The sequence below is a fragment of the Neopsephotus bourkii genome, unplaced genomic scaffold (genome assembly GCF_033783945.1).
Source record: "Neopsephotus bourkii isolate Nb327-2 ecotype Australia unplaced genomic scaffold, CSIRO-AGI_Nbou_v1 NB_1433, whole genome shotgun sequence".
Taxonomy (NCBI): domain Eukaryota; kingdom Metazoa; phylum Chordata; class Aves; order Psittaciformes; family Psittacidae; genus Neopsephotus; species Neopsephotus bourkii.
This window is the reverse complement of record NW_026901910.1, coordinates 1,677,689-1,705,642: the sequence shown is the minus strand read 5'-3', so window position 1 is coordinate 1,705,642 and position 27,954 is coordinate 1,677,689. Positions and strand designations below refer to the sequence as shown.

Genomic DNA, 27,954 nt, shown 5'->3' with positions numbered 1-27,954 from the left:
TGGTTTAGAAAATCTGCTGGGGCTTGTAATAAATTCTAGTTTGATGGTTTTCTGCCTTTTTTCTTCTTCTGACTTCATTGCCAGGGCAGCTAAAGCAGGGCTGGGTACTGTGCAAATGTTACCAGCTGTGTTGTGACCTGGTTTGCAGCTCTCTGTCTCTACCAGGTTGCTGACACCGTTGCTGTTTCTTTGGTGCTGTAGAATGATTGCTGAGAGTTAAAACTGGCAGCTCTTACAACCTTCCCTTTTGCTTTCCTAGCTAAGCAAGGCATCTGCTATTTGTTATTCTCTGACTCTCCCTGCCCCCGTGCCATACAGGGCTCTCTGTTTGGTGGGTTTGAAAATCTCTTTTGCACATCAGGTTTTGCGTGAGCACGGCTGCTGCAAATGGGTTTCAGATGTTTTCCCCAACTCAGTCCTGAGCTCGCATCTTGTAAGATGAAGCGTTTCTATAGGAACCGTGTGACATCTCTCCTGCTACTCCCCCAGCAGCTCCCTCTCGAGCATGCCTAGTGTGAGCCTTGACTTTGGTTCAACTATCTGTGTGCAGTAACGGGCTGCACATATGGGACTATGAATGCGGTTCCTGATGAGCTCCAACTCTTTGTCTTTGGGAGGAGGAAGAAGAGGTTGTGACCAGAGCTGGGAGATCTGCCCTGTGTACTCCGAGACCCTCGCCTGTCAGTGGGCTCTTGGAGAATGCTCGCTTGTTTGGCCAGGGGGAATTTACTGGATATTCTTCAGGAGGGCTTCACGGAGGTAAATGCACGTCCCAGGTCTCGCACAGACCTTGCCGGGGGAAGGCAGCATGCTTTTGTGCAGGAATTGTTGTGTCTTCCAGGGCTCTGAGGAGCAGAGAAGGAGAAAAATGAGCAAGGTTTCAGGGTGGGAGGGTTACTTACTAACAGGAGGACATACTGGGTAGCTCAGCCACGGCTCTGTAAGTAAGCAGTAGTTGTCTGAAGAGTTTGTGGCTGGTTTGCAGCTGGTGTTTTTATTCTCTTCTCACTGCTTTACCGTTGTTCCAGTAAATCATACAAACTGCAACTAGGTTATGGAGCACGGTTTATTTTACAGAATTAACTCTTCTCATGAGTGTATGAAATGTCCACATCTGAAGGCTGTTGGAAGCCTGTAAATCTGCTTTGTTTCTTGGGAGACGCTGACAAAGAAAAGGCTGGCTGGTTTTTACCCATCTTGTTCTCTAGGTTTAATCTTTAAGGGACTGAAATTCATCTTAGTCAGGAAAGGGTAATTTAAAGGCGTTTTTATTTGTTTATTCTGCTGTTACTGAGACTAATAAATCATAAGGAGTGAGAAGCACCAGGCAGTCCCAGAGATGGGGATCCTGTAGCTGCATGGGGAATGCAGATTTTTGTCAGTTTCCCTCTTCAGGGTGCACAGAAAATCATTTTGTTGTCTCTCTATGGACACTGCCTGGCTGTGCCTTGTGCAGACCATGCTGGAGTATGATTTCCTGTCTGCTGAGAAGGAAGGAAAATTGTGGGGGCTTGTGCTAAAACCAAGCAGTTCCTGCTGTCCGCTTTCTCACCTAGTGGCACAGATAGTCTTATAGTGTATTTTATTCTTCCTTGTTTTTGTTTGTGATTGGTCATTCCTCATCTTTGCCAAGCTCAGCCCCCACCCGACTGTTCTGCCCCCATATTCCATACATGAACATCCCTCCTAGGCTTAAGCCATCAGAGGGAAAATAAACTGGGTATGAAACTTGAGCCTCACAGCTTCACGCCAGCCACAGGCCTCCTTTGATTGCTCTGTGTAAATACTCCATCCCCTCCTCCACAGAGTATCTCACTCTCATTTTTAGCTATTAAAGATAGTGCTTTAGCTCAGGCTTACACTACCTGTGCTATATGGCAGCAGATCCCTCTCTGGCATAAGCTAATAGTAACCTGTATATTAATAATATAATTAATAATGAGAGCATTATTGTTTACATTCAGTGCTAGCCCCACCCTAACTGTCAGGTTTTACCCACACACTTCTCAGTTGTGGGAAAAGAGTTCCTCTCTCACCATAAAAGCAGATTCACTGTCATGTCTCCCACTTGGGATCTCTCTGCCACATCACACGCTTCACATTATAACTGAAGTAAAACTGAAATCAACTTTGCAAGTGCAGAACCCATGGTACAAAGAGGTTAAGTGACTTGGCAAGGACATGCAACACATCACAGATACAGTTGGAAATGTGGAATTCTGTGTCTTCTGCTTAGATCCACCAACTGTACTTCCCCCCCTTCTCCTTGTAACTTAAGTGCTTATTTATACAATTTCCTGAATGTGGAAGAGTGTCCCAAGGTATCTGATCACAACACACCACTCTGATGTTAGAAAGCTGGAAGTGAGTGGCTCCTACACTAATGTTTAGGTTTAGTAGTCTCTAGTGTAATGACTTTAGCAGGTTAATGTCAAGATTAAAAGTCAGACTTAAATGAACACAAGCAATGAATTGGGGGTCTGCAGGAATTGCCTCACGAATTCAGCATGTTGGTCAACAATCCATCCCTGAAAAGTTACCGGACACAGCCACAAGCAAATTTCTTTTGTTCCTTTGCATTCTTTTCTGTCGCTATCCTTTGTAAAATGAATCATTTGAAATAGTTACGTTTTTCCTCTGAGATTACGTAGAACAACAGGACTGGGATTGGCACCTCTCCAGAGAGTGAAGTGGCAGTGATTTTTTAAGAGCCCAGGCACAGGTTGTTTTGAAACCAGTGTGTCCCAACAGCAGCAAAGTGAAATGCAATGTTACCACACAAGGCTCTGCCTGCGTGGGGAAATACCCACACATCCTTCTGTGTGAGAACTGCTACTCCCAGAAGTATGCATGCAAGAAGTAGTGCAGTGAAGGTTTGTTCTGCGTTCTCTCCCTAGTAGGCTGCTCATTGCCTACCCCGTCACCAAGTGCTTCATGTAATATTCTCCCCTGGGTAGTGGGTTCTTAGCTGAATGGCATATGAAGTAGGTATTTCCTGGATTTCCCATCCATACAGTCTCTCTCAATCTTCAGGGTTTGCTCTGTTAGCGGACTTGATGTGATTAGATGGCATCTGATCCGTGAGATCTGAAATCCTTGCTATGGGAAATGACCTGGGTTTCATTTTGGTTTGCTTTTCTGGTTGAAGTGATTCTCTGGCAGTATAGACTTGCTACTGTCTTGTTCTGGTAGCCCGTCTGTTTCCCTTGGTATAGTATGCATGATCTATGATTAAAATGTCTCTGCAACTGCAGTCTTAGCAGGAGAAACTTGCACTCACCCTCTGCTTGCAATGAGTGCTATTTATAGCTAATAGGATTCACTCTGAAGAGAGCTGTTCTGACTCCTTGTCCAGTTCAGTCCATTAGGACCAGTCCATAACTAAAAACTCCCTGTAGTAGTGAATCCCTCAGAGACTGGGTTTCACTAAGTACATGAATATGGCATGAATACATACTAAATACAGGATCTCTTTAGAGATGCTGCTGTTTTCCACACAGCAGGACCAAATGTCATTTCACATCAGATTTGTTTTGCTGCGAGTCTTTGGTGTTGTATTTTACATGCACTCTACACTGTTATAGCCGGGGGATGATCAGGCACACTTGTTTTAAGGCTTGGCCAAAGTGGGAAAGGCTGGGATCTGAAGAACCACATGAACCTTGCCAGGTTACCTGTCTGGTCTGCAAGAGATGGGCGGCTGCTGCATTGTTATTCTGTTAAGCCTCAAGTACAGCCATCAGAAAACACAGCTTGGCCTTCCCACACCTGGATTTACATGGCAGTGTACTTCAGCAGACAATTGCTTGCTCTAGTGGGGATTCTTATCAATTTTTCCCAAAGCTCTTGTCCCTGGCCAGCAATAGGACTATCAGCAAGGGAAGGATGTATTTGTTGTTATATAGGATTAGGGGCTGAGCAGTTAGGATTCAATCCCCGCGTGAGGTTCACTGTATGTCTAACCCAGGCTACTACTTGGTTGCATAGCAGTGACTACCCTTTGGCAGGGTATATTACAGTGCATTTGTACAGTAACAGTAAAAGATTTATTGTTATCAAAGCATTTTATAGGGAACATTAAAATTAGTACAGCTGCTTATAGGTAGAAATTGAGGTACACAGAGGTAAAGTGGCCTGCCAAATTTACAGCAAGTCATTGTCAGAGTGAGGAACAGAGCCTGTGTCCTAAATGTGCCTTCAGTGCCCTTCATCCTGGACCAGGGAACCTCACTGAGTGTCCCTTTCCTTTTTCTTCATATGAAAGGTTCTTGCCTGCAAAAAGCACTGCTCAGTCATACTGTGTGCTCAGCCTCCTCACAAAGCTTTTTTTGCCTGTCTGTTCAGGGGTAGTGACTGAGTGACTGCATTCTGCTAAATAAGGAACAATGCTCCTTTTCTTTCCTGAAGCATCAGGGAATGTCTCAGTACAACTTGTTTTGACAGACCTTGGACTTTGTTTGGGTGTAGTGGAATCATTTGACAATTTAGGGTGAATTATGTGCTCCAAAATACTTGCAGTTTACAGTAAAAGATCTCTTGTGGCTCAGCTTTTTGCCTGTATGCTTGCATAGAAACTCGGCTTGTGTGAGAAAATGGCTTCAAAAAGCCAGATTGGGGAAAATGCAGAGGCACTAAAACATCTTGCAAAAGTGCCAGAGATTACCCCTAAAGCAACCTACCTTTGAATGGCAGCAACATTTTGGGGCATGGGTATCTGACTGTTGATTCAAAGGAGTACATCCTAACAAGATTAATTTTACATGACTTTCTATCCAGGAGTAATTGCTGCCTGCAGTGATAGGGAATTTGTTTAAGGAATGGATACCATCTTCAGATTTCTGAATGTAGAAAGGGTCCACAGAACTCCCAAAGGTTTTTGCTGCTTGAGTCTTTGAAGTTACAGAAAACATTTATCAAATGAATGCAGAAAAGTAATCTCTTCCTAGCAGACACTGATATGGGAATCTACTGTAACATGATAGGAACGAGGTCAGGCCCTCTGAACGCATCTCCATTTTCAAAATGTGCAATACCCTAATCTCAGAGGAGGTGAAAATTAACCTTATACAGTGTAATGTAGATAGCACTGATAATAAAGGATGGAGTAGCATATCAAGGCATTGTGATCTACCTATATTTACTGTCAGGCAGACTGGACTCATTGATGGTTGAGAGAGAGAAACATGAGCCCTAAGCAGCAGGTGGTGAATTGCACTGGTTAAATGAGAATAGCAAGGACATCTACATGTTACAGGAGATTTGCAGTAGTGCTGCTGCTTTTCTTCCACCTGTGGAAAATACTAGATAATGACACTTAATTGTAATTAACAATAAGGGAATACTGAGAAAAATGTGCTGACCCTGGAAGGGCATTTTCCTCCTTCATATCATTGGCTGTAAATTGGAAGCACAAAGATATATGCTTTATAGATATATATCTATAAAGATATATGCTTTATAGATATGTAGAAAGACAACGATCTCTATCATTGTCTTTCTATAGGCAGTAGGTCTGAGGCACTTCTTCAAGGTATGTACCGAATATACGTTCCAAAGTAAAATCCTACTCCGAGATGTGTTGTGCTAACCTACAATTTCCCAGCAGAAGTGCCTGCAAGTTTGGGAAACTCCTTACAGCTGTGGTTAGCCCCTAGTACCTTGCTTTAAAGATGTTCTCCTGCCCTGTAAGGTCTTTTAAGTCTTCCAGAATGACTTGCGTATAAACACCCTAAAGTGATGTGCCTAGGAACTGAACAATCAGGGCTCCAGCTTCCTTCAGGTAAGGGAGCTGCTTTGGCTATTGCAAGGTACAGGTAAACCTGGCCTTTTTTTGGAATGCAAAGCTGTGTTAACATAAACAGGATTAAGCTTAACTCCACCATAATCCTAATAACATGTGCTCTGCATAGTAGATCTTAGACTAGGTGGGTATGTTTTTCTTCTGGCAAATCCTTGTTTTGAAAGACATACTGGTGCAGGAGTGTGAACCGTATCAGGTTTAAGATTGGTCTGATCAGAAGCTCAAACCAAAATGAAAGGAGAAGCAGAAACTCCTGAGTGGTCAGTGGGCTTTGTCCCTTCATACATTTAACACCACTTTGCCATTTTGAGGTCACTAAACTTTTCTAGCTTATTTTCTTGGCAAGTTCAGTCACCCACTCACCTCTGCCAGAAGTGACAGCTTATTCCCTGGACTTTGCAGCAGTCTCTTGCTAAAGTCATTAGATCTTCTAGTTTTTGGATGCCAAATCAGGAAATATTGAGCAGTCCAAACTGTCTGAACTTCTGCAGGAAAATCTTACGCTGTACTAGGGGGGGAAAAGGAGCCAAACCAACCAAACAACAAAGTGAATCTTCTAATGAAATGTAAGTCTGCAGCATCACAGCAGCTATTAGTACGAATGCATGAAGAATGTTCAGTGAAAATAAATAGAAAACAAACTGCTTAGTGAAGGGTCTGTTTTTCCCTCAAGTGAAAAAGAAGTGTCTGAAAGGAAGAGCCATATGGATTGCTATATGCATTGCAAATGTTCTATAGGCTGGAATGGGCTGTGCCCTTGTGGGATTAGTACAGTACAATGGTTTAGAACTTTGTGAAGTTATTTGGAAAATGACAGCAAGGTGTTAAACATAATTGTGATAAGATTATTTCCCTAAATCACATAGATTTCAAGATGCAGTTTTCACGCTGCAACCCTATTTGATTCATCTTTATATATTCCTATAATGATGCTGTATTACTATAGACAAACTTACATCTTTTCTGTGGTGCTTGCTTGAATAAATTGATTTTGGATAGGCAAAACTGACACACAACATTGCTGTTACTGCAAAGAAGAGCATGCAGATCCAATTCATGTGACAGGCCAAGTCTGCTCCAGCAAGCATGCATCAGATCTGCCGCTTCTGCTTCCTTTTTTTTCCCAAAAGCTGTTGGGCAGTCCCCCAAACTCATCTCCTCTGTTCTGCTGTCCAGTTCTCTGCTGAGTGAGCAGAACTGATTGAATGCAGGTCCAGTCGCCTTTCTGAACCAGCAGACTGAACCATGGTGTGATTAAAGTTGGATTTCCTGTGCCAGGATAATTAAGAGCGAAGCTGTGATCAGATTGTGACTTTGATGGGCTGTAAAAGCATAAACTCTGACTGACATTGCTGAGATAATACAGAATGGAGCTGTAAAACATGCTGCATCAGCAGAATAAAGGGAAGATTAGTGAAAAGGGAGGTAATCGCATAAATGGATGTTTGTTTACCCTCCATGTACCACACCAGCCCAGCCCAAATGGATTTCAGTGTTACCAGTGCTTCTACTAGCCATGGAAGCGTTACTGAGAGGGGGATGGAAAGGAAAAGGTCATGTGAATCTGTTCTTTGCCTTATGCTAAATGGATCCTAACACTGACGAGGAGCCTAAGGTTTTCACGATCTTCCCTTTGTGGCAACATGCACAACTGTATGATGCAGTACCCAGCATGACCGGCTTCAAGGACAGTGCTCCTTGCTCTCAGGTCTTGCAGGTGCGGCTTGCAGTGCTGTGGCAAGCCACTTTCCATAGGTACAGAAATAGAAATAATTCCATTAGAAATGTTAGCACAGCTCCAAGGAAATGGAGGAAGGGGACTCTGCAACAGTACAAATGAGCCATGCTAGGAGTGTAAGGAGAGAGGCTGTTGTCTCTTCCAGGAAATCTGTCCTGGTTGTTTCTTTTGGTAGATGGCGTATTTCAGTAGGCAATAGCACAAGGTTTCTTGCTTCTACTGTGAGTGAACCAGTTCTGGCACCAAAACTGGAGGGATAACAGCACCTGTTTGGCACCTACCTGGATTAAATGTAATAATAAAATCTCTCTTCTCAGCTGTGCTTAGAGCGTGAGTCCTGTCCTACTGCCTACTTGCACTTCCTGGCTTGACATGGAGTGAGCTGCACCATAGTATGCAGTGATGTCAGTTAGTGCTCAGCAGGCTTTGGAATGATACCACTGGTGTTTGTTTTCAAGGGCAAAAGACAATGAGATCTGTGAACATGAAAAAGAGAGAGCTATGCAGCTTCCCCCGAAATGGCAATCATGTGCAAACATGTTGTTTTCTATTTTCAGCAACAACTGCAGGCATATGTGGCCTGGGTGAATTCCCAGCTGAAGAAGAAGCCAACAATAAAGCCAGTCCAAGACCTCAGACAGGATCTCCGAGATGGAGTCATTCTTGCTTTGCTCATTGAGATTGTAGGTCAGTAACACCATATGCCACTATTTTTCATCTTACAGTTTTAGAGCTTGTGTAGAAGGGGCTGGCCTTGGCTCTGACATCTGTCAGGCATACTGGCAGATGTTAACGACAATGTCAGAGCTTGGAGAGGGGGAAGGAGTGACTTTGGAAGAAAACAATTGTAAAGCAGATCATAAATGCAATTCTGTCAAAGTCCTTATTTTTAGCAGACAGTTACAGCTGAAGTGCTAAATCTGTCAGGGACCATATTAACTCCCACAAGGCTGGAATGGAGTTATGAAAGGATTTACCTTGTAGAGGAATGGTGTTAGTGTGTGGCATGTTTGGAAGAGTGACCTGCCGGCTGGCATCCTCCCTTCTTCCTGGGTTCAACTTTGCTCCTGAATTCTCTACCTCCTCCCCATGAGCAGTGCAGGGGAATGGGGAATGGGGGTTTTGGTCAGTTCATTGCATATTGTCTCTGCTGCCTCCTCCTCTTCCACACTCTTCCCCTGCTGAAGTGGGGGTCCTGTGCTGGAGCATGGACATTCTCCAATGTGAGTCATTCCCATGGGCTGCAGTTTTTCACCAGGCCCTACACCTATAGCAATTCCTCTGACAACACCAAGTGGTTCGGTTCTTCTCTAACAAAGTTCTTTCACTCCTTTAGCTGGTGAGAAGTTGAATGGCATTCAGGCCAACCCCACCAGCCAGCAGCAGATGAGGGAAAATGTGGAGAAAGTATTACAGTTTGTGGCATCAAAAAAAATCCGCATGCATCAGACATCAGCAAAAGGTATGTGCCCTGGTGGTCAACGCAGATGATTCTGTCTTGTGAAGGTCTGTTTCTGTCCTTGATATCAAACAGATGATGTATTGGTTTGTGGGGGAGGCTTTGGGTTTTCTTTCCTCCTGTGGTTTAGTAACAGTTCTGATTGTGGTCCTTAGATGAGAAAGAGGGGAAAAATTGAATGACAGACTACATGGAGTGCGTGACCCTTGTTTTTAGCAGAGATTTTTGCAGTGAACTCGAGATCAACATGTTTGAGCTAGTTCGTATGCTGGGGAAAATGCCTAGTATGGTATCATTAAAACTGGTTATTTAACATTTGCAGCATGCTACAGATTATGGTACAAGACACTATTGCTGAAGAAAATAGTGCTATTCTCTGGTCTTTAGTATTAAACAAATGCAAATTCCATGTGCAGATTGAAGTGACTGCTGGCACAATGGTAGTCTTCAGTAACTGCTGCACTTTTCCAGTGAGCATTCAGTAATTATCATGTGCTGCCACATAACCCACTGGATTGTGAGCTGGAAATGGGCACAGAGGTAAGATTCAGATGTGTTCTGAGTATTTGAACATGCGATCTATAGGTGGCAGTCAGTTTGCTGCTCTGTACAAAGCAGTCAGAGCTAAGCATCAATGCTATAATGCAGTCTTTTTTGCACAGTCCTCATTTACTGGCATGGTCCCATTGGGTTTAATTATTTTCATGCTTGTTGGTCAGATACAGCTCTGGTGGGACTTCATGTTAATGGCATTGTCCTTGGCTTTATTTGCATTTTGCAGATATTGTTGATGGGAACTTGAAATCTATCATGAGGTTGATCCTGGCCTTAGCTGCTCATTTCAAACCAGGCTCTGGTAGAGCAATGAATCACAGCCCTGCTGTCACGATGGGGAAAAACTTGTCAGCATCATCTGCAGGTCACAGGCCTCGTTCAGCTGCTGCAGTGGCCCAAGGAGCAGTGGCTGCTCTGGCAGATGTTCGTCAAGATGTCTTGCAATCGGGCCGGGATGTTTTCCGGCGCAGACAGAGGTAATGAGTTTTCCCTGGTTGTGAGGTCGGATTATGTCAGCAGATGGACACAACTTCATCTAAAATAGATCCATCTTTATCCCGACAGTTCCTGGTGTAAGGTAGCTCTATTATTGTGCAAACAAATAGAGGCAAACCGCTGCAGGCTCACTAAAACCTAAATAGATAGTGGCCTAACACAGGGGAGTACTGACCTAGCCTGGGTGCCTCTTGATGAAGACTGCAGGTATCCCAGGTTCATTTCAGGTTTTACAGCAAAATAACTGCTACATCTCTGTTATCTCACTGCAAAAGAGAACAGTTTGTTACGGCCAAGCCAGAGGGAACTCTGCTGCCTCATTTTCCTCATTTCATGCTGAGCACACTGCCCTTTTTGGTGCTGTCTACTTGGAGACATTCTCATTTCAAGTGAAACAACAGTAAGCTTTTAACTACTGGTACTGGTTACAGATCTGGGAGCAGCTACTTCCAGAATTGAGGTTCTGAGCCTGTTGTACAAGTCCATTCTGTCTTCTACATTGTTGTTCATCCCAATGTTACACTTGCTGCTATATAGGCAGTATGTTGTGTACTGTTAATCAGCTGATGCAGCCTACCGGAGTTCTGGTCATAAAGAAAGGAGGTGATCCATATACAGAAGAAATGCTTCTGTATATAATGGAAGTAATTCTGAAAAGGACATTTAACACTTGCAAAAGGTGCCATGTGGATTATAATAATAATAATAGTAATGACATTTAAATGGCAGCCAGATGGTGGTCTACTGAGGGTTTAATTTACACAGCTGAAGGTCATTTGCCCATATTATCTTGGCCCAAGGGAAGCAGTTTGGAAATCAGGTTGAAATGCTATATCTTGTTGAAAAATTAAATGTTAAAGTTTTCTATTGCAACTGCCTTGAGCCAAGAGGGTTTCTCAGAAAAGCAAGTCCTTGTGCTATTTGCAAATTCTGTTCTTTTCTTTGTCTTCCCAGAGCTTTCATAGTTTTCTAATCACAGAGTTAAGGATGAGTTTAAAAGGGGAGGGCCTGTTTGCCTGTGTTTCCCTCACACCAAGAAGGTGGAATGGAGCTCCCTGATAGGAGAATTTTCTTGATCAGCAGTTTTCTAGCTGTCCCCTCCTTACCTTCCTTTTATTAGCTTTCCTACTCTCCTTCTTGGAGACAAGAATTTCTGCTCCCATCAGGTGAGGCTTCCCTCATTCTATGATTATTATCTCCAGAAATAGCAACATGGATGAGGAGATTGAAAACCCTTACTGGAGTGTCCGGGCACTGGTGCAGCAGTATGAAGGGCAGCAGAACATGCCATTGGAGTCCCACTCTTCCAGGTAAGGACCTCTGTTGCCATGATCTGTCCTTCATGGACCTTTGTCTGATGTTGCCTAAAGTGCCCTTTCTCATCACTGTGATCTAGTTAGCTCTGATAGAAAAGAGGATTCCCAGCATGTAGTCTGCTTCCTGATCTGGAGAATGAAGCCTCAGGAAACAACATGAAGCAGTAGCTTACTGCTGTGATAGAATTTATGTGATTCATTATATGATTGCATAGCTAAGTGCTAAGAGCTTCTGAGTTTCAATTTTCTAAAACTCTGGAGTGTTCCTCAAGGACACCAGGGGAATAGGATTAGGAAGGGTGCAGCTGAAGATTTTACTGCCAGCCTGAATGCACAGGTGGAGCCTTTGGAAGGAAGTGAGGAGGTTCATTTTCCCAGGACAGATTGCCACTGACAATTTCTCAACAGACAGGACGTCTCCACATGACTTCTCAGGCCACTTTTGATGCTCCACAGTAGAAGAGGCATCTGCGTACCTGAGAATTAAGGTTGCTTGGCCCAACAGAGAAGAAAAGAAATATACTTTTTATTTATTCCCCCAAATTTACTGTGTATCATTGTGATCTCGTATTTGTAAATCCGGACGTTCACGTTTGGAGGAGTGTGGGAGCTCCATGTGTGCCAGGACCACTGCCTCCACATGATGGCAGTAGAGAGTGCACTTTCGAAGCTATCACTGCGGGGGAGCTGTAAATATTCTGGTCTTTGCAACAAGATTTCATGGTTTATATCAGAGGACTTTGGTGTTGACTGTTCAAACGTAATCTCAGTAGGACAGAGAGTGAAACGTGCTGCTCCCTCCACTCATTCTTCAGTTTAAGGCCTCTCATGTTTTATGTGTACTCTTCTACCGTATGATGGATTGTCAGACAGCTGCTGTTTGATCTTACATGGCTGTATTTTGGGGGTGAGTGAAAATTTCTCTGCACATCCTAACCGCCCTGTTGTGTTTTCTGGTTTTCCCCATCATATCATGAGTTCTTTTACCATATGGTAATGGTGATATTACTGACAGGACAAACTATGGTGAGAATCTTCACATAAGCAATCGGTGATCTATTCATAGAAATTTGGAGCAGCCTGATCTCCAGCTCCTGGAGGTGTCTTCTGCTGATAGCAGGCTTCGTGATGAGAACAAGATGCTTGCTTCTCTTTCCTTTCAGAGGGAAATGTACCAGTTTAGTTATGAGAATTGGCTGGGAGAAACAAGTCACTTCTTTTATTATTGTTATTCTTTAATTTGAGCGATATGGTTATTAACTGCAGCCAGCCCCCTCCATCTAATTGTGCTGCTGTTGTGTCTGTCCCAGGGCAGCATCCCCTGCCTAGCATCAGCTCATTTCTGCATTAACTCTTCAGTAAGAGAGCTCACAGCCCGAATAAGAGAATTCCCAGAGACAAAAGCTCTAATAAGCAAAGGCAATTGAAATGATTCATGGAAAAATTGCCAAAATCAGATGGTTTCCCAGGCCACTGAGCCCCTCACCCACCCATCTCCCATTCCCCTCCCCTTCCACCAGCCTTCCCTCCCCCACTCTGAGCCACGCATCTCAGAGAAAAGGCTCTGCCTTGCACAGCCTGTGTGACAGCAGGAGGGAGAGGGAGCTGGAGATACCGAGGAAGAGGAAGCCGTGCACAGGGTTGGGAAGTACTGCATGCTGTCTTCCGACACTGCATCCGAGCCTGGAGGAGAGGGAACCTACTGCTTGCAGGAGCACCTTCTCTCGGCTGTTCCTTGGCATCTGCAGCAGGTGCCTGGAGTCTAAAGAGGGCAGAATGGGATGAGAAACACCACTGGCAATTCTGATCACGGTCCTTGTGATGAAAACAACTGGGTGTCCAGGTGGCCGAAATGCAGCAGCAAAAGATGAATAACCCGAGAGGAAAACCAGCAAAAGCAAAACCTGGGCTTCAGAATCCCTGACTCTGGAATCAGATCCATGTGTGTGGGCTGCTGATCTGCCATCTGACGGCTTCTTGCAAAGACCCTGAGGGTTTTGGTTGTTTTTTCCTTTCTGCTGTGAATCTTCCGGCTAATGTGGAGCGGCTTGAAAATATCTCTCCAGTAGTTTGACAGGACCTAGTGTTTTCTGCACTGAATTCCGAGCATGTGAAGGGACAAGGCATGTCTGTAGCCAGAATCCTGAGGCTCCCCGGGAAACGGATTCTGTGAGGCGAAAGGTTAAAGTGGGATCATGGGAGGGAAGCAGGTCAAATGGTGAGCGATTGTTGCCATTGTCATTTGAAACGGCAGGGATGGGGTGTTTATTAAAATGATGAGGATTCAGACTTATCGCTGGGGATGTTGCCCTAAAGCCTTGACTGTGCAAGCACTGGCAGCTCTGGGAATCGGTGGAGAAAGGATATGTGTTAGGAAACCAATTGGTAAAAGGAATAAAGTGGAACAGTTCGCATTCATAAATCTGTCTTTAATAGCTTTAATTCCCAGCACTTCCTTCTGCATGCTTTAATCATGGATTGTATGTACTTTAAAGAACAAATTACATCAGTGGATATTTCATAATCTGTTGATTTGGTGATCAATAAAGAAACTGTAGAAATGTTTCCAGCATTAACCTGAAGGCATAATGTAAGAGGCAACCTGATCACTGCTACTGCTTCATCTGAGTGCATCTCAGTAGCTCTTGGATTGTTTGGCATGTTTTGAGAGGTAGGGAACCTGCCTGCAAAGGAGACTGTGGACAAAGGAATCCCTAATCAATTATCTGTCAAACTCTCTGTGTTGGGGAGACCTGTAAGGACCACTTAACCCCACCCTCCTGGACCCTTTTAACAGTCATGTGCACCCTGTTTGAGCAGGAAAGAGCAGTACTGTAGCTGTTAGAAATCCCCATTAGAAGATGGTTACTCTTTCACTTAGTAAGTTGCATCAGTCTCTTCCTTTAACATGGTGAAAGTCCATTTAGTCTGGACCATTAACACTAGACTGCTTGAAGGGCTGTAATATAAATGAGAAGTAGGCCAGCACTGGCTGTGGGAGTAGACCAGACAGGAGCTGGTAGCAAGTCATTTCCATCTCTATTGCAGGCTTTTTCTGATTCTGTGAGAGAGCGGTGGAATATGTAGCAGCAGTGCTGGGAAGATGCGGAAGACGAGCTGTTGAAGCCTCTTATTTTTCTAAACCTATTCTATTATTTCTATACTGTTTTCTTTTTGTTCTCTGTCCTTTGTTTCTGTGTTGGGGAGAATGAAAAATTAACTCCTTCTCACACTTGCAAGGATTAGTTCCTGCGACTTTAGAGGTACACTGAATGGGTCAGTGAGCTTCAGCTACCTTTTGATGTTGTCTGGGTGATGAATTTAGGAAGAATGTCTGAAAAGGATTGCTTGAACCTCAGTCAGCTGAGATGGCTTCAGTGACAAGATGTGGGTGCTTTCAAGAAGTTTTAACTCAAAACATGGGTGACTGGTATCTGACTTATAAAATGTTTTGCCCTTGGGTTTTCAAGTTAGCTAAGTAGTGCTTCTGAAAGCTGCAGCAAGAGATGAAGCAAGCCAGGGTGACTTTTTGTTCTGCTTGCAGTATGAATATAAGGCTCACACTAAGTAATTTCTGAGCTGACCTTCAGTAGAGTGTGGTCTCATACCTGTATGAGTGTATGTGAATTCTCTGATAACAGTCTCAAGCTTGCATTCGGTTAAGGAAAATGAAGAGGCACGTTGTGCTACTTATCATTTAGAGTACTATAACACTGATGTGGAGTGATAGAAAAGTTACATGCCCAGTTTGGTTTGTTAATGGCTTCTCTAGCGTGAAGATAATTCCTAGTTTCAAGAAGCCTGCCTGCATGTTCACTTTTATCTTAGATGAGGACGATGCTGATCAGCACTAAAGTAACTGTTTCTCCATTCCTCTGCAGTCTTACATCACCTAGTCCTACCCACAGTGTGAAGAGCGAGTCCACTGTAGCCCCATCAGAGGAGAAGGAAAGACTTGTGATCATCCACACTGAAGAAACAGAAACTAAAACAGGTACCTTGCAGATAATGCTTTACAGCTCACATTTTCATGAGCATTTGTTTGTGATGTAAACTTGCTGAAAAGTTCCCTGGTGACTGAAATGAATGTAGAAAATCTGTTCACGTAAAACTGAATCCCAAAACTTTTAACCCTCAAATCACACCATACATGTTTAGTATTGTCATGATGTTTGCATTGAGAAGTCCATTGCTGAATTGCCACAAATGCCCTGTGATATGGTCAGTTTGCACTTAAAATTTTCAGGCAGATTGAAAGAGGTTTTCAAAGAAGTTTTCAAATCCATTTTTGTTGTTTGTTGGTTTCTTTTCCTTCTGAAAAATGCAGTCTAATAGTAACTCTTTCTGGTTAGCATCCAAGAGGAAGTGACAGAGAAGCTCTCCTAGGAAATGCTTGGCCTAGCCAGTGGATGGTAGCTAACCAGTGATGCAGCTTATGCTGTAGGGATCAGGAAAGCCATGCAAGGCTATTAAACTTTGCTATTAAGAGGAAAGTCTGGTTTAGAATTAGGTGTGCTGTCCACCTAGGGAAAGCCATGTTATTTGACAAGTAGAAATACTGTTTATGTTGCCTTTAGTGGGTCCTTGATGCACCTTCTAAAGCTAGGATATACTCTTCAAATCCCACGGTTGCTTTTCTCTCCTTAGGTAATTTCTGCCACACATGGTGCAGGGTATTGTCCCCTGTGATGTGCTTTGAAATCTCCAGTACCGGGGAATTAGATGCAGCAAAATTAACAAAGAGGAAGGATGCTTATCTTTAATACATATGTATTCAGGAAAGCATCCTTTGCATATAGAATGGGACATAAATCTTTTAGATTAGACAAGATGTCACACCTGTAGCAACTTCCTTGGTACAGGCTCGAAGACATGCTGGTTTGTTAGTGATAGTGCAGACAGCTGGCAGTCGTTGTGTGATGGAAGTCTTTTCTGGACTCCTCTGTCTGCCATGACCACATTTGGCTGTTCTGTCTTCCAGAAGAGACAGAATCTCATTTCCAGCCTGAGTGGCAAGCTGGGAACCCTGGGTCATATTTGGAGAATTCATGGGAGGAGCAGCTTTTGGAACAACAGGACCATTTGGAAAAGGAAATGGAGGAAGCAAAGAAGATGATTTCAGGCTTGCAGGTAATAGATTGTCTTCTCAGCCAGCATTCCCTCTCACATACATTTCTTTTCCCATCAGAATGAGGAGGTATTTCTGATAGTGTGGATAGTGTGTATTGGGGTATATTGGCTGCAGCCAGTGGAAAGCTTATGCACCAACAGAATGCTGCTGACTTAGCACTTTCACATCTCTCTTGCACTGTTTAGGCCCTCTTGGCTCCTGCAATTGTGATTTTGTGCTGGTCACATTTTCCAGAATGGGGAATGCCAAAACTGCCCTTTCCAGTGTCCCAGATGTATTTTAGAAGACAGGTGGATCCAGCCGCAGTCTTCCTTGAGGCAGGGTATGCTTGGCCCCCATCACTGTGTAGCATGCTTAACCAAAAGAGCCCAGGGAAGGAAGAAAGATAGCTGCAACTTCCCCAGCCCCAGTATATTTACCAGGGTTTCAAAGAAAGGATGTTTAACACCAGTCAGACACTATCTTTTCTTTTTCTTGGCTCAGACTTCTCCAAAACTTGAACTTGACATGATTTCAGGCTCTTACTTGGTAGGGAGAGAGAAGGGTGTGGAGAGAGCCAGAACATGTTGCTATAAGGACTGACAATCAGTGATACTCACCGATAGTAATTTAAGTGGACTGTGAGAGGTCAAAGGGCACACTGAATGCAGGTAAGAATGGAACCACTGTAGAGAATCTAAAACAAAGCTTGTGTTGAGAAGGAGCTTACATCTGTGTTGTCTTTTGGTTGGAGTCCAGATCTTAAGGTGGGTTCACTGGCTTGGTGCCCTGTCCTGTCATGCTAGGCTAACTCCTCTGTGTGCTGGCACTATGCAAAGCACATTTGTTACTATGCCAAATGTAAAGATGCAGCAGTGTTTTCCCATGTGCTGGGGCAGGGACTCCCCTTCTTCACCAGGGCACTTACCAGCCTGCAGGTTTTGTTAGCAGCCTGAGAGAATAGAGCAGCCTTTCTGTGATTTGTGATCGGAAGTAATGCAGAGAGACAAGGAATGTCAGGAAATCAATCAAGATTCACAGAGGCTTGCATCAGTCTTTCCGTGAGCTGGGCACATTCTCTACAAAACTATCTGTGGGACCTTTTCCTCGCTGCCCTGTTCCAGTCCCCCCCAACCAATGACCCTCAGCCCGATGTGTTTGACTCTGCATGGGGAGTAGAGCCCCTGATCCATATGGTAAAGACCCTGAACTCTCTCAGGGATATTCCTTTCTGTTTGTGCTGGGAACCATACTGGCTTTGAATTGTAAATATTTATGTGCCAGTAAACAAAGCAGAGATTGTGTGAGAAGCACAGGCAGCGGGGACGGAGGGTGGGGTGCAGATCAGAGGCCATTTTCCCTTTGGACAATGGGCAGGAAACAAAAGACTCAACACAAAAAAAAACCCAACAACCCTGGCTTGGTTCACCAGTAAAATCCAGTTGTGTTATGTGCCCAATGCGAGCAGGGAGAGGCAGCACTGGAGGGACTGGTATGTTCTGTTCCTCCAGTCCTAGCCCCCTGTTTCAGGAGTGAGGGTGAGCAGCTGGCATTTGCTGCCCCCTCATCCCCTGGGAGTAAGAAGAGGCAGCTGATGCTGCTAGCCAAGAAATTGGATTTGATTAATTGATTTTCCTGCTCTTACTCAATACTTAAGAGCCTCCAGTTCATGAGAGTTTGATCGAAATATCAAGGATCTGATGTATGTATACCCCATAGGGCACTAAAACTGTGGTAACTTTTTATGTTCCTGTGTGATTCCTGCTTGAGTCTCCCACAGGGAAGAGTTTGGGAGGCACTCAGGAAACACTTTTCCAAAAAACTTCTGCATTAACTGAGTGCAGATTGCTATTTGCTGTTTGGCAGCAGTTGTAGCTCTTTAGTGGAAGATTCTATCAGCAGGCAGAACCTGAACTGCCTTGAAGTCATCTGGGGCTGAACTGGAGTATTGCTGCAAATGGGACATTTTGGTTTTAGCCATGGAATTAAAGTAGAAATAAACTAGAAATCTAACTCAAAGAAAGAGGCATGACTCTTCCCAATGTGTGCAGTTGTATGCAACATCCTGGCACATACCAGGTGCCCTGAGTCCTGGAAGTTAAAAGCAGAAAGGTCAATGTGAAGGCCATCAGCTAGGGAAAACCACTAGGGTATATCTTGCTGGAGATCTGGCCTTGGCCTGCTAGTCACACTTCCCGTAGTGCACTTTTTCCTCCTTCAGGCTGGTTCAGTCTACTGTAGGAATTCTGGCATCTTTTCACAGATATCTAGGCTACTTTGGAGCTGCTGAAGGAGGTATCGCTGTGCTTCTAGTAGCCTTCCTGAAGCACAGGGCAATAGCTTGGTTTTCACTGTCTGGGTGGGCAAGGGCTTTTCCCTCACTTGGACAACAGTTCTGAATGCATCTCAGCCTTGTCTAGTAGAACAGAATGAGGCTTCCCTGAGCAGCCTGTTTCTAAAGTCTTTTATAGACATGTGGTGAGGAGAATGGCTTCTTTAAGCAGGGGATACTTCAGTCTCATTCCAGGAAAGAACCCTTACAATGTAAAGATGGTTCAGTGGGCTTTAGACTTTTACTGTTTTTACTGTTACTGTAGTGAATGCTACCCTGAGACAGATGTCACTCTCCAAAAATCTTAGTAGTTGTTCGTGTTTGGTCTTTCCATGGGCAAGATTATTGGCTGACAGATCTCTGAGAGAGATTTCTCAGTGGATAAATCTTCTTGTTCATTCCTGAACAAGGTGCTGTTTTTTGAAGGGAATAAGCAGAAATAGAAAATGACACTGTTGAGAGACTGTTGCTGTCCATGACTGTTGCCAGAGCTGCAGGTTGCCTATTTTCCTTTAAAACCCCTGAGAAGGAGATTTTTTCCTTCATCTTCCCAGGCTTTGCTGCTCAATGGGTCTTTACCTGAGGATGAGCAGGAAGGGTCCTTTGAACTTTGCGAACGTGGAGCCTGCCCTGAAGAGCAGCTGGTAAGCACATTGCTGTACCTACATTTCTCTGACTAAGCTGCCCTTTGCACTTTTCTGCCACAGGGAAGTGTCATGCACAATAACAAACATGGTATTTTACATTCAGATCATAATCCGAAGTCGCCTGGACCAGAGCATGGAAGAAAACCAAGACTTAAAGGTTAGAGGGGAAAGAGAGGTTTTGGGTCAAGAGCTCTTTGCAGACTCTGCTTGATTTGAAGCAGGGGTTGGTGGACAGCAGAACAGATGGCATGGAGGATGTATTGTGTTAGGGCTGTAATTCTGTTTCCATATTCTCCTGCATGGGAACTCCATCCCTCCAGGAGTGTATGCACCTGCTTCCCCGAGGCCATAATTCATTGACCCAGAGAGCTCTCACAGTAGATGGCTGTGAAGTGTTTATTGTATTCATATTAGCAGTTAATAAGTTTGTGGGACAGCACCCATTAAATGCATTACTTATTAAAATGTATTGAGTATTACTCATTAAAATGACTCAGGGCCTGACACACTTTTTGATCTGTGGGAAAAGGTGGGATGTGCTTTCTTCTGGAGCAGGTGCCTGGGGACAGAGAACACTGACTTTGGTTGATTCTGAAGGGGTGACAAGATGCCATTTAATCAGATTGTATTGCATTTACAGAAGGAGCTACTGAAATACAAACAAGAAGCTCGAAACCTGCAGGGAATAAAGGTGAGGAAAGGGACCCTTCCTAAATGCTAGAGTTTGCAGTGCACAAGTAGGGCCAGAAGCACCCATACACTTCTGAGGGAGGTGTATTTAGGGGACTTTATGGTGGGGGATCTTATGATCTGTTTCAAGCTCCAGGAAGAGACTACAGTTAAGGCAGGCCCAAGGAGTTAGGTCTCCTGAGCTGTGTTTCTCTCTGTAGGATTGTGGTCAAATGTCCTCTCTTTTGTCTGTTTCCCCTAAAGAAAACATGAGGTATAGATGTTTGCGTGGTTCTCACAGCTTCCCCCCCCCATCTTGTGGTAGGCACAGTAGAATTGGCCCAGTGAACTTGTTCTTGACAGTAGAGGAAAAAGAGCACAGGGGAATCTTTGTCCTCTTCAGCTGCAGCATTGTTCACAATTCTGGCTCCTGTTTGCTCAGTTCTTCCCCCTGGAGTTCTGCACACTAACAGTGTATTCCTGAGCAGAGGTATTTTTAGAGCTGCCTGTCAGGCTCCCGTGAAGGAAGCAAACAGCAGTAGCTATCCAAGGTAGAGCTCTTGGCTTCTGGGTAACAATGAGTGAAAGGTGCAGAATTAGTCCTGACATTGGCCTCTTAACAGAGACTAGGTCACACTGAGTTTGCTTGTGTCCTTAGCTGACATTGGCCTTTTTTTGCCCCCTAGATGTTGCAGTCGTATGGCTGCAGGCACCAGCTGTAGGCCACTGAAAGGACCCTCTAAGGACACTGCTGTTTTCTTTCATAAGAGTAAATTATCAGGGCACTTCTGGAGCTGAAAATCCAGGTAGAAGCACAGAAATCCCTCTGTCTCCTATGGCTAGAATGTTGGCAGGGAAATTACTTTTACCTAAGACAAAGGCAGAAGGACTGAGGGCCCATTGGGTGAGCTCTCTGGAGCCCTGTGAGTGGCCCCACTCTGTTACAGCCACTCATGTAGGTCACTTGCTTCCCAGGGAAGGGTTTCTGTCTCTGTCTTGCACCTACCCACAGATAACATGTTTTCCTAGGATGCTTTACAGCAAAGGCTGATTCAACAGGATGCGTCAGTTCTTCAGCTAAAGCAGGAACTGCTGAGAGCAAACATGGACAAGGAGGAATTGCACAACCAGAACGTGAGTCACTGCTGCTGAGGGTTAGATTATTTTAGGAGGCTGGTGGCCCTGAGGGCTCCAGCAGTCACAGGGTGTGGAGTTGGTGGTTGCAGCATAGTTCGTGGGGTCGTGGGATAGTGAACGACCAGTCAAAGGTCTCTGCAGAGTGAAAACTGCACACAGTCTATTTGCCAGATGTGGGACTCACTGGAGTTGCTTATTCTTCGCTTTCATTTCCTGTCCTCCAAGACCTTCAAGTGCAACAGGGTGGTGCTTTCCATCCATAATGTTTTCAGTACAGCTGCAGTCTTCCTTCCTAACTGTGCTCCCTGGATTAGCAAGTGGCACTTTGGCAGGTGGAGCCACCATGTACAGTCTCCCTCTGCAGAGAGAAGGGCAAGGAAGGAAGTGTCCTGTCAGAAAGGCTGCATCCTGAGACACGAGTTCCCTTGAACTCTGCAGATACTTGGTCCCAGGTCACCCTTTAGAGCAAGGGACAAAGAGGTTGTCACTAACTCTCTGGGAGTACCGACCTCACACCTCTCTGTTATTTCTGCAGGTTGACCTTCAGAGGAAGGTTGACGAGAGAAACCGGCTGCTGGCAGAATACAAGGTAATGGAACCTCTCATCACTGGAGGCTTTGCTGGGGGCAGCATCTGGTGGTTCTTCAGTTTTGTGAACGTGACTGCTGTCTCCCTGGCACTCAGTCACCCCTGGGAATGGCACCCTGGATAATTAATAAGTTGCAATAGCCTGGTTGTTTGTAATGAAAGGGAGGGATTGGATGTTCTTTGTGTTCTGTCCACAGCTTTTTATAGATCTCTTATTGTCATGGTTTTGCTGTGGTTGCTTGCTGAGTATCTAACACTTGTGCAGAAGCCTACAGGTTAAGTTGGGCCACCCGACTGTCCACTGATCCCTCAGGAATCTGTTTTCTCTGGGACAGTTATCTGGCCTCAGTTGTGGATCTCTGCTGGGCAAGGGGACTCCAGGCTACTACTACCTGACTGATCTTTTTAAAGCAAGCCTCGACACTTAGTTCTAACATGTAGGTGGAAGTACACACATTGTGTAAGTCAGCATGTAGAGGAACCTTATCGTGGCAGGTGTCATAACCTTCCCTGCCACGGTAAGATGACTGTGAGCCCTACTTGCTGTCCTGATTATAGAATCATGGAATGGTTTCATAGAGTGGTTTCGGTTGGAAGCAACCTTAAAGCTCATCCAGTTCCAAAACCCCTACCATGGGTAGTGACACCTTCCACTAGACCAAGTTTCTCAAAGCCCCATACAACCTGGCCTTAAAAACTGCCAAGGATGGGCCATCCACAGCTTCTCTGATGTTTCTCTTGATGACTGTGTTGCAGAAAGAACTGTGCCAGAAGGACCGGCATTTACAGCAGCATCAGACCAAACTGGATGAAATGCTTAGGCAGCTTTCTGAGGCCAACTACCAGCAGGTATGGAGCAGGTGGTGCCCTGAGGTGATGCCTTGAGAGCTGGCACTTACTTTGGTGGCTTGGTTTGTGCTGACTCTTCTACTCCCCTCAGGTGGATTTGGAGAGGGAGCTGGAGCACAAAGAGGCCCTGCTAGTTCACTGCATGAAGAGAGAGGCTGAAGAGGTATGGGAAGACTTGGTCTACACATCAGACGGTTGGAATGATGTTTCTTTCTAACAGTGCTGTCCAGCACCCTTTAGCTACTTATCTCCAGAAATCATCCACTTCATCCGAGAATGGCCTGGCTCTGTGATCTCATTGTCAGTGCCATAACCAAGGCAGCCAGACTACATAAAGCATCCATCTTAGCAAGGCTCTCAGCATGAGCACTCTGGCTTAGTGTCTTGTGTCAAAATCCTAAGAGATGAAATAGGGAGGGAAGCACAGGAGTGGAAGCCAGAGGTTCTTGGCGTCTAGCTTCAGCTCAAACCGTAGCTAATGGTTAAGCTTCTTATCTCCTCCTTTTCCTACTGACCCTGCTATTGAGCACTTGGAACTGTCTTGTTGGAAAGTGTGCCAGCCCCAGTATCAGTCCCAGCACAGTGCCACTTGAACACTCACTAGAACTTGTAGAGCACTCTGATGTAGCAGCAAGCTCTTTCCTGACTCTGCCTCTTCTCCACCTGTATGAGAGGAATCATGTCCTATAGACAGCCTGCACTTTCCTTAATGAGTGTATTTACCTGGTAGAAGATGGGATATCACTAATGTGGGAAGTTTTCATGCTCTCTCATCATCTTGATGTTCACAAACTGGAATCTTTGGGGAGGTCCTAACACTTGCATTCCTAGTGGCACATGCATGTTCCCCTGAACAGGTGATGGCTTGCAGTGGTCACGGTGCTCAGAGCAATGGCTTCCTCCAGACAGCAGGGAAAGGAGCTGCTCCTACAACACACCGAGGGGTAAGTGTACCTATGGGCAGTTTTCCCAGCCAGATGCAGATGAAGGCTCCAAAGATATTTCCCCTTTCTAAGATCTGTGGCTTTAGATGGGAAGAGAGCAGCCTGGAGTTAGTCTGACTGACTTATGGTCTCTTGGGCAGACAAATGACTTGCAACTGGTTCGTGATGCTCTTCGCAGCCTCAGGAACAGTTTCAGTGGCCACGATCCACAGCATCACACGATTGACAGCCTGGAGCAAGGCATCTCCAGCCTAATGGAACGCCTGTACCATGTGGAAACACAGAAGAGGCAAGAGAGAAGGGTAAAGGCTTCCTAGGGCACTTTGCTCTTAACTTCCTCCCCTCACACACAACCCAGAGCTAAGCAGCAATGGGGGCTCCAACTGGTGACACCTTTTTCTCACTCTTTTGGCTTTGCACCCTAGACCCGGGGGAAATCACCAGGAAGCCGAGCAACAAATGAGTGTAGAGACTCCTGGCCTCCCAAATCCAGTAAGTGTCTTTGACCTCCAGCCTTCCAATTGCCAAATTCACTCCTTAGGTTTGCTGGCCAAAGTCCAAGGTGTAGTATCTCCCTGGGAATCTGCCATCTCCAGCGTCTTGGTCCCTTCACCAGAGCTGACTTTCCTCCTCCTAGTCCTTTTCTGTACAGATTAGACTTTGCTGCAAAGGAAGCGGGGCAGAGGCAATCTGTGGCTGCTTGTTTGTAAAGCACCGTCACAGTGGGAGTCTGTTTGGGCCACTTCAGTAGTACCGCAGTATAAATATGACAAACAATTTTCCTTGGGATGAGTGGGAAATGCGATGCTGTTTCAGCTTTCCTGCTGGTTTGCACCATCTAGTGGACACAGGTAACTGCAGTTGCCTCTTCCCCTCTTCTGCTGTCAGTGTCTAACACTCGTACATTCTCATTTCATACAAGCATAACGGCACAGTCCGTTCTGACACCACGTTTCACATTTGCTTTTCATCATTATGAATGTCGTATTTCCCAATACGGGTTGTAAACGTTACCTAGAAATTCAGTGAGCCTGTAGGAGACTGTAGGTACTGGGAAAAGATAGAGCCACCCCTTTTGTTTCCTGTTGTAGGAGACAGGCTGTTCCCCCATGACTGTGCGCTTTTCTTTGCAGAACTGCCTCATTCTCACAGCACACCCGTGATGAGCACCAGTGCCTGCACCAAAGTGTTATACTTCACTGACCGCTCCCTCACACCTTTCATGGTCAACATACCAAAGAGGTGAGGTCTGGCTTCACCTTGCTGACACGGATGTGGGGGGTGCTTGTTTCCCTTAATGCAATGATCTCTGATCTCTTCTGGATATGGTCACAACTAGCACAAATTTGCTGTGTGTTAACTTGGGCATTGGATTTCATACTATTGTCTGGGGAAAACTGCGTAAAGCAGTCCCCTAGATGATGCAATTATTTTAGAGCCATAAGAGATCCACCTCTTTTCAATAACTTGCAAGAGCAGGAGAAAGCAGCCAAGCAGCTCTACTGTGGCATATAATACAGGATAAATATGGCTGTCAATGGAAAAGAGAAAGTGAAAAAGGCTGTTCTTTGTGAATCAGGAGGCAATTGTTCCTCTGAAGACAACCTTGGGGTTGACAGTTGTGTTTCTGGAGGGGACACACTTTTCACATTCCTCTGGCCAGGGTCCCACATGCCTAACTAGACTTGTGCTGTGGCTCTGCATGCCGTGTTACTACACTTGAGCTAAACCTGGTAATAGTGTACCATAGGATAGTGCCAAAGTCTTCCCTTGCAGGTTAGGGGAAGTGACTCTGAAGGATTTTAAAGTAGCTATTGATCGTGAAGGAACTCACCGGTACCATTTCAAAGCCCTGGATCCAGAGTTTGGCACAGTCAAGGAGGAGGTAAGTGAAATTCAGCTATCAATCAGCCACTTTGGGTGTTAACAGCACAATCCTGGGGTCTGTGGTCACCTCACTTCTGAGTTAATGAAATCTTTGATTTTGCCCCCAAACAAGCTGTGTATTTCTGCAGATTAAGGTGCTAAAGTGGGATGTTTTCATACCCAGACAGAGCAATTACATGAACGTGATTGCAGTTGCCTGGGGATTGCAGAGCCTCTTGGGCAGAGCTGGCTATTGGCAAAGACAGTCTGTGGCACACCATGTCTCAGGGCACACTGTTCAAGAACCCAGGCTACACTTCTAGCCCTTTAAGTGCCTTTATAAAACCTGTTGCAGTGAGAGACACTTTAGGCAAATGTGGTTTATTAAAAAAAAAAAACAACCCAAACCAACAACATTCTCATACATCCTTTTAAAGGTTTTCCAGAGATAACTCCATTTGTGACATCTTTTCCTTCATGTACTGCATTACAGCCCCCTTTATGCTCAGCTGGTGTGAGTGAGGATTGGATTCATTAAAGGTTATTGCAATAGTTCCTGTTTCACAAATTGGTTAAGACAAGTGCACAGGGTTATCCTCTCTGGAAGCAGTCTGCTGGCTATGCAGCCATTCTGCAAGATTGCAGTCTGGATCAGGAAAGGCATGTTTCCTCTCTTCATTTTACCTTTCCTGTCAAATACATGCCAATAATCTTGAAGGCTGCTGGTTAAAGAAGGGGCCTCATCTGTTGGTTTGGTTTGGCTTGACTTTTTTTTACCTAAACCCCCAAAAGATTACTCAGACATGTGAATAATGGATAAGGTACATGTTCTTTGGGATGTGCAGTCAAATCTGAACTAGGATTTCTGACTTAATGCATCCACGCACACTGTACAAGAGTGGTGTCCAGACTCCAGACATGGCTGAACTCCCTTCTTTATGTTCTGTAGGTATTCCATGATGATGACATCATTCCTGGTTGGGAGGGGAAAATTGTGGCCTGGGTGGAAGAAGACCATGGAGAGAATTAATCAAGCTTTTAAGTCTTGTCACTATGGAAACCTGTAACTAGCTGCTGAACTCAAAGAATGGCCAACAGCCTGTGTGCTGGAAAGAGTCCAAATCAAGCTGCCAAAAAAAGAGAGCTTCTCAGCAAACAAAAAGCAATGCATGCTGTGTGCATGGACACCCAGCATCTGACTTTCAGTGCCCAAACGCAGCGTTCTGAGACTTAAATGACAGGTCCATGGGAAAGAAACACCTTGCTTTGTCTTGTCAACTAAACCCTGAAGGCCTTAATGATGCATTGCTCCCTTCCTCTGCTTCTCCATTCCTGCAGTACGTGCTGCAGACTGTGATCAGAGCATTACAAGTCTGTTTCTTGTACATGTGATTACACAGATCTGCACCAATGGCAAAAAATGTGAACCTTTGCCTTTGAGAGTCAGACGCAGCCTCTAGATTACACGAGCTGAAGGTTTTACCAACTTTGGTTCTAGATATGCATGTGCTGCAGGAGCAGACTGAACTTCCTGGACATTCTGGACATAACAGTATAGAAAAGTGATCTCAGGAGGGAAGAGAGTCTTCAGGAGGTTTTACGCAAGGTCTAAAGCAAAGATCACCAGCTTGGCAAATCTCTCTCCCAAACTCAGGCTTCCGTTTCTTAGCCCTGCTTCTCCCACGTGCTCTCCAAAGCTGTACCCACCTCTGAGGCATCCTGGGTTTGTTTTGTCTCCATGGGGACTGTGGGATCTTGATGCTTGCTTATTTGCTGAAGGATTTAGTTTGTGGGGGAGCTGGAATCGGCTGCTTCCCCAAGGTACTCCAGCCCCTCTCCTTGTTGAGCCTCTTTCTCTCTGCTTTCCTGCCCTCTCCTCTTTCAGCAAGGCAGACAGTTTGTGCACAGGTATCACTGTGTGCTGCTGTATACTCATTGCCAGAGCCACCAAATACTTACCCACACCAGCAGGATAAACCCCATCGCTTACCCCACCAGTTCCCTGGTATGCCTGCTCCTGCGGTGCCTGAATGATCAGAAAATAAATGACTACTGGGGGAAGGACAAGCCCTAAAATCCCTGAGGATGGGTTTTTTTGGTTTTGTGGGGGTTGGTTTTGTTTGCTCTGACCCTCTGCTGGCAGTCAGTTGAATTTCCAGAGTGCTGGCTGCAATGTACCACAGACACTGTTGACTTACAGCAAGTCAAGGCTCTGCTCATTCTCGGTACATGTGGCCCTTCCGTGGCCTACCTGTGTGTCTGTGCTGCGCATGAGTCTGGGAGAAGCTGATCCTGGTTTTATATTAACGTGTCCTTTTGTAAACATGTTCCTGTTCTTGGAATTATTTTGTACCAGTTTACATTTGTCTGAGGACTGTGGATATTTTTATACTAGTGCAAGTGCGTTCTGTATATTTCTGCACGCATTATACTGTGTTTTGCTCATTTT

The 27,954-nt window shown here is 45.0% G+C and overlaps 1 protein-coding gene across 2 annotated transcripts; it reads left to right on the top strand.

The window, feature by feature from the left end:
• Nucleotides 1-310: 310 nt before the first annotated feature.
• DIXDC1 (DIX domain containing 1) lies at nt 311-27,954 on the top strand. Of its 2 annotated transcripts, XM_061368362.1 has the most exons (20): nt 311-759; nt 8,096-8,225; nt 8,875-9,000; nt 9,779-10,028; nt 11,250-11,357; nt 15,245-15,357; nt 16,345-16,493; nt 19,360-19,449; nt 19,556-19,609; nt 20,093-20,143; nt 21,151-21,255; nt 21,794-21,847; nt 22,603-22,695; nt 22,787-22,858; nt 23,553-23,639; nt 23,780-23,941; nt 24,065-24,131; nt 24,773-24,881; nt 25,416-25,524; nt 26,455-27,954. In XM_061368362.1, exons 1-20 carry the CDS (start codon nt 700-702, stop codon nt 26,533-26,535), a joined length of 2,070 nt encoding a protein of 689 aa, XP_061224346.1. In that variant the 5' UTR covers nt 311-699; the 3' UTR covers nt 26,536-27,954. The 2 variants fall into 2 exon arrangements, with proteins under 2 accessions (XP_061224346.1, XP_061224348.1); XM_061368364.1 differs by lacking the exons at nt 311-759; nt 8,096-8,225; nt 8,875-9,000; nt 9,779-10,028; nt 11,250-11,357 and adding an exon at nt 11,586-13,581.